This window comes from Filicampus tigris, chromosome 7, assembly GCF_054856515.1.
Source record: "Filicampus tigris isolate MCC_2025a chromosome 7, RoL_Ftig_1.0, whole genome shotgun sequence".
Taxonomy (NCBI): domain Eukaryota; kingdom Metazoa; phylum Chordata; class Actinopteri; order Syngnathiformes; family Syngnathidae; genus Filicampus; species Filicampus tigris.
The window spans coordinates 24,679,685-24,691,037 of record NC_141223.1 but is presented as its reverse complement, the minus strand read 5'-3'; the positions used below and the strand labels follow the sequence as shown (position 1 = coordinate 24,691,037).

General features: G+C 39.1%; 1 protein-coding gene across 1 annotated transcript; it reads left to right on the top strand.

The window, feature by feature from the left end:
* Nucleotides 1-763: 763 nt before the first annotated feature.
* On the top strand, nt 764-8,621 carry kcnj13 (potassium inwardly rectifying channel subfamily J member 13). Its single transcript, XM_086035982.1, has 2 exons — nt 764-1,280; nt 7,349-8,621. The coding sequence occupies exons 1-2, from the start codon at nt 764-766 to the stop codon at nt 7,921-7,923; spliced, it is 1,092 nt and encodes a 363-aa protein (XP_085892108.1). The 3' UTR covers nt 7,924-8,621.
* The last annotated feature ends 2,732 nt before the right edge of the window (nt 8,622-11,353 follow it).

Below are 11,353 nucleotides of genomic sequence, written 5' to 3'. Positions count from 1 at the left end.
TATTATTATTTATATTCATTATGCTATGATTTCACTGGTCCACTTGACATCAAACAGGGCAAGGTGATCTGAACTACAATGACTTTAACACCTGTGCACTCGACCACAAGATTACCTAAAATTACCTGAACTAAGATGCCTGAACTTTTTCATTTTGTTGTCATTCAAAAGATATCCAATGTGCTATATCCAAAGTAAAACTTCAAAGAGCGCTTTAGAAATATGTAAAATCCCATTAAATGTGAATAAGAGCCATATCGAGTCGTGCAGTGTGGTGGTAAGTTTGGAGCTCCCTGCAGATGAAAGACACATTCCTACTCTGCATGTTGCTGTGTTCCTCAGACAGATTTCCAGCTGGGAACTGCTCTAATCACCTGGCAACAATATTGACATAGAAATAGAAACTCTGGAGAGGACAAGACTCCAGCTCTCTGCCTGTCACACATACATCTGGCTGTCAGAGTTCATGTACACACTGTAGGAGCAAAAACATGTCACATGCACATTACGGAAAATTCTGGAATAATTAACAATATAATTGTAAATTAGGGAGCATTTAAAATTGAACCAGTACAGTAAGCAAAATAAGACCCTTTTCATGTTAATCATACAAATAATATCCTTGCTAATGTGGTGGCTTTTTATTGGCGTGTGTATTGGTAATAAAAAGATGATTTGCGTATGCTGTGCTGGTAAACGTATTCCATTTTAGCTTTGAGACACCAAACTTGGGTTCCTTTAATTTCTTCCAGGATCTGTAAAAATGACAACCAAATCCAATAGCAGCGTTCTGGACGGCAAGGTGTCCTCCTCCCCTCTTCTGTCATCACCAAAGCGGCAACGTCTGGTCACCAAAGACGGACACTGCACCCTTCGCCCTCCGCTGTGTCCCTCTGGCTCGTGGCTCGGAGCGTCAAGCCGGGCCTGGCTGTTAGCCCTGCATGACGTGTGGGGACAGTTAGTGGGTCTGCGCTGGAGATGGGTCCTATTGGCCTTCTGTGCGTCCTTTGTAGCCCACTGGCTGCTGTTCGCTTGTCTTTGGTACTTGCTGGCCCACATTAATGGAGACCTCGATGTGCTGGATCACGACGCCCCCCCGCAGGGCCATGTGGTTTGCGTCAAGCACATCACCAGCTTCACCGCCGCTTTCTCCTTTTCCCTTGAGACGCAGCTCACCATCGGCTATGGCACTATGTTCCCCAGCGGGGACTGTCCGAGTGCTATAGCACTGCTGGCTGTGCAGATGCTGCTGGGGCTCATGCTTGAAGCGTTCATCACAGGTACACTCACTTCTTCAAGCCTTCTTTTGACCAATATGCAACTGAAGACATTTAGAATTGAATAGAAGCCAAGGTGCATATAACAAATGAATCCAAATTAGTGCTGTCAAATTTGCCACGTTAACGAGCGATAGTTCAATTTTGTAATTGATCGCGTCAAAATATTTGACACATTTAACGCATGCGCAGAATGACCGCCGATGCATAAAATCCCACTCAAAGAGCACAGTGAGCAGCAGAGCGAACACGTGTAGCCCGCGGGAGTATAAAAAAGCATTTCGAAAGAAGAGGGCAGTTTTAAATCTCAGAAAAGTGAATAAATTGGCCTCAGCGACTGAGGATGAATAGAGAAGAGGGCTGTCTTGTTTTGTGATAATAAAGTCAGTTTATAGGAGGAACACACGACGTGCTGATAACTGTACTGCGTCTCACTATCACAGTGCATAACACTCATAAGGCAATCACATTCGTGTGCATTTCAGGGACCACTCGGAAAACATACACTCTAAGAATATAAAGAAGCATTTCGAAAGAAGAAGGCAGCTTTAAATCTAAAAAATGTCAATAAATTGGTTTGCCTCAGCGACTGAGGATGAGGGTAGAGAAGAGGGCTGTCTTGTTTTGCGTTAATAGTCATTTTAAAGGAGGAACACACGACGTGCTGATACCGCCCACAGCATAGCACAACATAACATCAGCCAATCATGTTCGTGTGCACTTCAGTGACCACTCCGAAAACATAAACTCACACAATATTACCAGAGGCACATATAAATCTGTACATTACACACGCACACACACTTTGTTTGCACACGTTTCAAATATTTCTGGCATTGTTCTGAGGCCCTTTTGCGTTTTGGTTTTTGTAGTGAATAAAAATACTGTCTACTACAGAAAGAATGTTAATAACTTTAACTTAAAAAATTAATTTTTTTTATCTCATGAGGATTTGTTGTAATAAGATAATAGATTACATAGGAACCGTATGTTGAATGTATGTATCCGTCTTGTGTTTTTTATCTTTCCATTCCAACAACAATTTACAGAAAAATATGGAATATTGTTTTGGAGATTAATTATGATCAATTATTTTTTAAGCGGTGATTAACTGGATTAAAATTTGTAATCGTGTCACAGCCCCTAATAAAAATACATGTTTCTTTGGCGCTGGAATAGATAACACTGGTAACATTGTTTTACTAAATGTTACAGTCCGAGATGCAAGTAAACTTTTGCAGGTTTTTATTTTAATTTTATTTTTTTGCGCTGATTCCAAATCTGCTCTTGTTTTTTCTCTAGCACATCAGGTTTTCAACATAATGATAATATAATGACAATGATCTACTGTAATATGTGGTATAGTAATATATTTAGTAATATTTTGAATTAAATGTTAGGTTTAGCAACAGGTGGATTTTTTTTTCTGAAACGTCATGGCTATAAATTATAATGCATGGTAAAATTTTTCGCAAGTTTTTATAGGTCAAACGTAAAAACAAAATTGAAAATATCTCAAAAACCTGATGTGCTAAAAAAATGAAGTAAAGACATTTTTTAAATAAGCATACAAAATGTGTTTGGGGTACATAAAGTCATCTATGACTAAAAAGTTGCTGTTGACAAGTTTAATTAAATGTGTTTGAGGCAAGTTTATTAGACTTCATGAAAACTAACAAAAACCTAAAACCAAAATTAAAAAAACATTTTTGTTAATGAAATAATATAAAAACGAGAGTATGTTTTGAATAACTGAAATGATCATTTTTATTAATTAATTTCAAATATCAGCTTTCAGGGTTTATCCTAAATGTATTTATTTCTTTATTGATGTTCAGTCCTAAAGAAGAAGGAAGGTCAAACTGTTGTTTATGAATTGAACTCGCATTCAACAAGGCAAGGCAAGGGAATTTATATTTCGCATTTCATATACAAAGTAACTCAATGCGCTTCACACAACCAAAAGCACAATATATGCAACACACCCACCCAATTAAGAGCACTTTTACCCTTAAAATGCGGCAGTTTAAAAAACAGTTGTTATCAATAAACTGGCAGAATGTCAATCCACCACAATACCGTTTAATCGAATCCTATGCTGTCCATAATGTGATACTACATTCCTAGAAAAAAAAAATTACGTTACATGCGTTTCCTTCTGTGTCCACAAGGTGCCACCAACGATCTAAATCTGTAAAGTACTGTATACTTCCACTGGAACGACTTTAAGTTGATCCATAAATTCAATAGGTTCCCTGCAAAATGCAATGTTAAATACATATTTTTAAAATTTTACGATGACCAGGTAAGCTACATGTCAAGCGTGGGGTCCAATGTTATTGATAACGCACGTTCAATAAAATAGATCGATAAATTATTCCGTGCAAGTTGCACACGCTATTTTCTTGTCATATTCCAGTGCGTGAGTACGCAGGATTAAAAAGGCATGCAGGTCAGCTGCAGGCATTTCCTATGTTGCAAAGCGAACAGCAAATACGCTGTGGTGTCCATGTGATTGTCCAGTTTAACACTATGTAACATGACGGCCACTGTTCACCATTCAATAAGTAATTTTCTAAATATAATTGGTAATTTTTACCAGTTTTTCAACTGAATAGCATTGTATGAAGGTATTGAAGCTATTCAAGTGTAAAAAGAATCGATTGAAAAATATTTTTCTACTTGAGTGCTTGGTGCCTGAGCACACTGCTGGAAGATTGGATTTAAAGCATATACTGTATCATTTTTACCTGGATTTGTATTTTTGGGCTTTCGTGTCACACTCCTGGACCACAGTTTTTCAGAGCACCCCATAAACTAAAACCAATATCAAACTTATTAAAACTAAACTAAAACAAAGCAAAACATTTTGAAAAATGAACAAAACTAATACAAACTAACAAACATGCTCTAAAATCTAAGTAAAATGCATTATTAAAACAAAACTAACTGAATTTGAAAAAATAAAAACTATAATGAAAAACTATTATAACCCTGGTGTGAGGCTGTGTGTATAAATGGACAAAAATGTACAAGGGGCATTTTAATTCTTGTTTGCTTGTTTGTCTGTCGGTTTTTCCTCCATTTACAATCTCTGCAATACCTCTCCCCAGACGTGTCATGCACCAAGCTGTGGGGGTGTTTTAACACTGATACATTTTCCCCCTGATATTAATTTTAAGTAACATTGAGATGTGTGATAGTGTTAACCACTGCTAATATTAAAACTTAATTAAAACCTCAGTCTTAATTTGAATAGCAGAGACGTAATGCAATGTTGAGTCAGGTCGCAGATGCAGCAATTATGCTTAACTTTGATAACAATTGATGACTACAGTCTTGTTTTTATTATCGTTGACTCAAAGTAACAAAAATATACACATCACAAACGACCGCTCAACGAGCAAGTCATCCACCCTCTAACCTTCTGCTATCATTGAAAGTTGATAGGCAGACATTCGAATGAGACGTCGCCGCCGCGGAGGGCCGGCGATCAGCTCGAGGTTATCTAGGGGTAGAGGTTTTGTGCTGGAATAAACCTCTACACTTAGATAACCTCGAGCCAAGCACAAAACCTCTACCCCTTTGCACTCCTCAAAATAGTCATCCATATTTCCTTTTTTTCCCCCATTTGAAGGGGAAGTCAACGCAAACTTTTTTTTTCAAGAATATGTTCTATGCAAGACCACCTGTTGGAACAGGGTATTCTGATAAATATTGCGTTTGTGGAATAAGTGTAATCCACTCGATTTGAGCTATCTCTGGGGGCGGCCATTTTGTCTTCTGTCGACTGAAAATGACATCACAACTGCTCACGATGACCAATCACGGCTCAGATTCAGAAAACAGGTCAGCCGCCAAGACAAAATGGCCGCCCCCAGAGATGGCTAAAAACGAGTACATTTTGCTGCTTAATTTATATTCCACAAACGCAAAATTAATCACAGTTTCAACAAGTGGGCCTGCTGGGAACATATTCTTGAAAAAAATATGTTTGGGTTGACTTTTGCTTTAATGCATTTTCAGGAAATCATTCTCTAAGAAAACACAAACTAAGTATGCATTAAGTAATTTTCTACTAATGTGTCGGCATAGCCGATCTTATTACTTTCCAGTTTAAAGTCAACCTTCTCCAACTTCATTTCAAGGATCAATTCTTTCAGAGTTGGTGTCTTTACAGCAGTCCAGTTTTTCATGATTACCTTTTTTGTGACCAAACATAAGAGCAGAAAAATAGTCTGACTCTTTGAAGATACAATGAAGTTAGAAGCGGGTAAACCAGTACAGATTTTTGTCGCGAGAGCAGGATATCAATATCAGAGCTAATCATTACGGCAGAGTTTATGTAACTTAAAGCGGAAGTCAACCCAAACATATTTTTTTCAAGAATTTGTTCTATGCAAGCCCACTAGTTGAAACATGGCATTCTGATAAATATTGCGTTTGTGGAATAAGCATACCTGTCAACTTATACGTTTTACCCGTATTTTATATGTGTTTTGATTATTTCAAATTGTGTATGCCGTATAACAATTTTTGTACAGGAAAAAAAAAATTTTAAACTCGTTTTTTGTTAGACCGATTTTGTCTTGCCCATTTTGGCTCAAATCCAGATCGCCTCGGTCACTGGTAGCAGACGACAACGTCATCGTCATCAATTAAATCGTCAACAAAAGGTCCTCAATTGTCGTTTTGCATTCCCTGTAAAAAGGATGTGAAAGTTGCTGCAATTGGATTTTACGATCTGCCGAACCATTTTAAAACTGCCAGACACGTGGAAAATATAGCGAGAAGCAAATCACACGTCTTATTGAGCAAGCACTTTGTCTCTCCAACGGCATCCCACAAAGTTACAAATGCAGAAATTTTCTTCTGCCATTTTCTTGTGGAGAACAATGTCCTGTTTATGTCTGCTGACCGCTTCTCTGACTTAATAAAAGCTATGTTCCTGGATTCACAGATAGCTAAGGTTAAAGTTTTTCATATGTACCCTAATTTCTTACTGCCTTTACTGGCATAAAGTCGATGATGGTGTGATTGCCATTGCCATAAAAATCATTTGAATTATTTTATTCATAATTATTGATTTCCATTTTTCCTATTATCGTGTTTTATTAAAATTATTTTGTTTTCATTTAATGTAAATATTTGGCCCTACTAACAAAAGAAAAATATTTTTCATTTCAAGTCCTCGACATTGCGGTCTGTTTAATTGCAAAAAAGGGGGGGAATAGAATTGTTAACTGTGGTGACAATATATATATATATATATATATATATATTTAAAAAAAGAATTATTTGTGTTATTTGGTAAATAAAATAAACTTGTTTACACAAATTACCTTTGTTCTTATTCTACATAGTCTGTCTTGCTGTGAGTAAATAGGTGCCACGTTGTGTTTGTTTATCATTGCTTAATAAAGAGAATTGCAAACATTAATAAGGGGAGCAATTGGCTGAGGTTGACAGGTATGAATAAGAGTTAATCCACTCATTTTTAGCCATCTCCGGGGGCAGCCATTTTGTCTTCTGTCGACTGAAAATGACATCACAACTGCTCACCAATGACCAATCACGGCTCAGATTCAGAAAACAGGTCAGCCATGATTGGTCGTTGTGAGCAGTTGTGATGTCATTTTCAGTCGACGGCAGACAAAATGTCCGGCCCCAGGATGGCTAAAAACGAGTGCATTTTGCTGCTTAACTTATATTCACTTATATAACTCAAAATTAAGCAGAATGCCGTGTTTCAACGAGTGGGCCTGCTGGGAACGTACCCAAACAACAAAAATATGTTTGGGTTGACTTCCGCTTTACATTTATTTTTTGTATAATGGAAGGGCTGCTTTGCATTTTTTTATATTTACATCCAGGAAATATCTTTGTCCGGCTTATATAGGTCGCTTTTCCATTTCACTGCGCAAGCCTTGAAAGGATGAATGGTGCTTTCATTTAAAAATGTCTAGAAATCTTTCAATATTTATTGCCAGACAAGTTGTGGTTACAGAGTAGGTTTGTGAAAAGAGGTGTCCACAAGGAAGGTAATTTGCCAATTCTCAATTGTCTATCAGGTGCATTTGTGGCCAAGATCTCTTGTCCTCAGAAGCGAGCCGGAGCCATCCAGTTCAGCCACCAGGGCGTGGTGGGCCAGCACCAGGGGCAAACTTGCCTCATGTTACGGGCCACAAACCTGCTGCGGCGTCCTCTGGTGGACGTGAAGGTGAGTGCCGTGCTCTACGAGGAGCATGAGGGTCAACCCCTGCACCAAACGCCCCTGGACTTCTACGTGGACCATCTGGGCCAGCATCCCTGCCCCTTCTTCATCTTCCCACTCACCTTTTACCATCCCCTGGACCGCCGTAGCCCACTCTACCCTGCCCTGCGCGAAGGCACGCCCAATCACTTTGAGCTGGTGGTGTTCCTGTCAGCCTCGCAGGAGGGAACGGGGGACACCTGCCAGAAGAGGACCTCCTACCTGCGCCAGGAAATCCAGTTTGAGCGTTGCTTCGCGCCTGCCTTGGGGCTGGATGCCTGCGGACGGTATGTGGTGAGCAACCATCACTTTGACACGATGCACTCTAAGGACCCTTTGGACAAGGACTGTGTTGTGCAGATCAACGGTGATGGCAGTGACAGAATGGAATAAGGATACTGGAGAGGAGGTTACCTGGGACAAAGGGCCGTTCATGAGGTACAATTTTGGAGGGTAGATATGGAGCAGTATTTTGTCAGCTGGAAAGTAGATGATTTGGGGAAATTACAGTTTGTGTTGAATCATTATTTTATTGTTAAACATTTGATCTGTTCCCAGCTCGTTATTTTCAGTGTTTAACCCAACAAGCCCAATTCCGATTAAAATCCATCAATCCATTTTCTATACTGCTTTTCCTTGTAAGGGTGAACTTGAGGTAGGGTCCACCATATTGTACTGGCCACTCAATTGCAGGGCACAAATATCTATTCACACTCACATTCATGGGCAACCTGGAGAAAAGCCACGTGGGCATTGGAAGAACTGAGCCAAGATTCAAACTTGGTGCCTTTCGACTGTACGGCAGCCACGCTTTCACATAATCCACTCTGCTGCCATCAATTCATATCATATAGTGCTGTAATGTGTTTTATTTTGATTTTCACTATCTGGACCATTCTGGTGCAGTTCACGTCCTCTCTCAGTGCTTGCATGGCTTTCTTACAGATTCTCAGTTGGTCCACTCCACATCCAAAAACATTCAGGTTAAGACAGATACACTGAAAATGTGAAAGATGTGTGTTCAGCCAAAGTTTGGCTCTGACCACACAAGTGAAAATTTGTGATTATTGGTCAATGTGTTACATCTGTCTGTTGCGACCTTTTTCCAAGAAATGGGAGGGGGCTGGGGGGGTCGCTCATTACATGGCCCACACAGACAACTAATCAGTCGGGACAATGTTTTACAGGCATCCGATAATCCGGCCTTTGCTGACTTTGAACGGAAGGGGGGCAGTCAGCGGCAAATTTTGCACAATGTGTGTATCCAAGATGAAGTAACACAATATTTGTTAACGTCTGAACCTAACGTGACATCGCACTCGACAACTACTAAACTTTATTTCTCCCCCAAAAATGCATAGATTCAAGAAAAAAAAAATGCACCGGTTGAACACCCACAGGCACTGAACATTATCCACTTGTATTTCTACTGTAGACTAGTGTCTATACAACCCCGCTGGAGTCACATGCAGACAACCATATCACAGCATTTAACATTGTTGAATGTGTTTTTGTGCCTTCCAAACAGTCGGCGCTTTCAGTTATTTAATTTCACTTCGCTGTGGCCACAAGACTAATTCGTGACATTTCAAGCAGCCAAACCGTGTGACCTTTGGTGAAAGCTGAAGTTATGGATTGTTTTATACTGTGTGGCTGTATAAAGGGACTCTTTTAAAAAAGGCAGAAACTTCCGTCAATGGTGAATGTCTGAGCAAAAAAGGCTTTCAAACTGCGACACACTTCAAACTACCTTTAATGACGATGTGGCATTGTCCTGATTGGATCATCTGCCCCACTGTCATTCCATCAAGTGAACAAAGACATTCAGAGTACAATTGCAAACATTCAAATTAACAGTGTATAATGTTTAACATGGTCAGCAACTGCTCATATGCCACAAATAGCCTATAAGAAAAAAAAATGTTGATTGATTGGAAGTTGTAACTGAACTTGTTGATATGGACCTTCAATTTGTTTTTGTTTTTTGCGTTGTTTTTTTGTTTTTTACTCTAACTGAGCACATGGAATATTTCTGAGTTGGAATAGCGTGTGAAGGCGCAGTAAAGTATCTAAGTGTGTATGTAAAGTATGTAAAGAAGGGACAGAGAGCAATGACTGCACTGTCGTTCTTAAAGGGCATCGATGCTGCTGATCCGTGACCATCAAACACTTATGATGGATAAGACTTTAAACATCAACAAGAGGCTGGCATGGTTCGATATTGTCCATCCTATGTCAGTCTTTTTAGCTGCATTATACAACAAGCAAAGCTAATGGTCGAGTTGGGTTCCACGCAGCAAGGCCAGATCAAATCCCGAAACTCTGAACTGTGAGACGGATGTGCAAAACACTCACTGCCTCACCCAAATTAAAAATCGGAACTATCAACATACAACAATAACCATGATCTCCTATAACAAACAGTGCTGGAGACCTAATATGTCATCAATACAAAAAGGTTGAATAAGCACACCGTTGATGTGTTATTGTAGCAGTTCAATTAAATGTAGCCATCAGCAATGTGACAGGGGAAACGTCGTAGCTTGGGTTTCAATTGAGAGTGTTGTGATTAAAAAGGGTTTCAGGAAGATCTGTGCTTTGAAGAAACCCACAATGGCCAATGGCAATCCTTTATTTGACATGTTCGAACAAAGAAACTAATGAAAAAATACTGACAATTGACTGATTTGTAGATGACTACTTTTAATTTTGAACAATTAATTGCACAAATCATCTCGTAAATCATAGTTTTTAATGATCAAAAATAACATTTTTCTGTTGTATTACATAAATGGGTGCTTCTATTGTCTTTGATATGATAAAGAATCACCGCACAATCAATCTGTTTTAAATGAAACCTTTTTAGCTGTTTCAGCTAAATGAGAAGGAACACTCCACAGCGTATGATTGTGATGGGTGAGATGTCACATGTTGTGGTGCCTTTGTACAGTGTACATTACAAGAAATAAATATTTTCGAAACAAGCCTGGCAGAAGACCCTTTTTTTTTTTTTTTACCAATGTCACAAGTGATGTAAAAGGTGGAAAGGGAAAAAATGACACATGGAGTAGCAATGCTGCCCCCACGTGGCGGTTAGCCTTAATGCATGTCTCTGAGCACAAAGAGAACATTGACGGAAAGACGGGGAGCAACATGCAAAAAAAAAAATCCAGAAAGGAAGGCCGGAGCTCTGACTCGAATCCTAAACCTCATAACCAGGAGTCATACATGTTAAACCTTTTGGCCACTGCACTGCTCATTGGAATATTTGGGAGGAATCCGTTTATTTCAGTTGTTCACCTGAAAAAGTGAAATTCACACAGGCTGTTTAGAACAGTGTTTTTCAAACTTTTTTGAGTCAAGGCACATTTCTTTCATTGAAAAAAATCCCACGGCACAGCACCATCTGAAAATGTGTGTGTGGGGGGGAAAAGCTTATTTTAACAATATAAGTATTATATTGTTTATATAAGCATTTTTTAACATTGAAGAATAACGTTATACTATAACGTCTTGAATGGGAATTAAATAAACACAAAGAAAAAAGTATTTTATAATGTTATATTGATTTTTACTCAGTGTGAAACGGGCCTTGTTTGGATAAACATGCGTCACTAAATTCGCTTGTCTTTAAACAAAGACAATTAGCTACCTACTGCTGTTGCTGCTACCTACTGGTAGGAAGAGTACTACAACGTAGTAACTACACGATTACCTGCCAGGCGCTAGACCGCACAGGTACACAAATTAGATAATTTCCCGGCACACCTGACAATATCTCACGGCACACTGGTGTGCCACGGCACAGTGTTTGGAAAACACC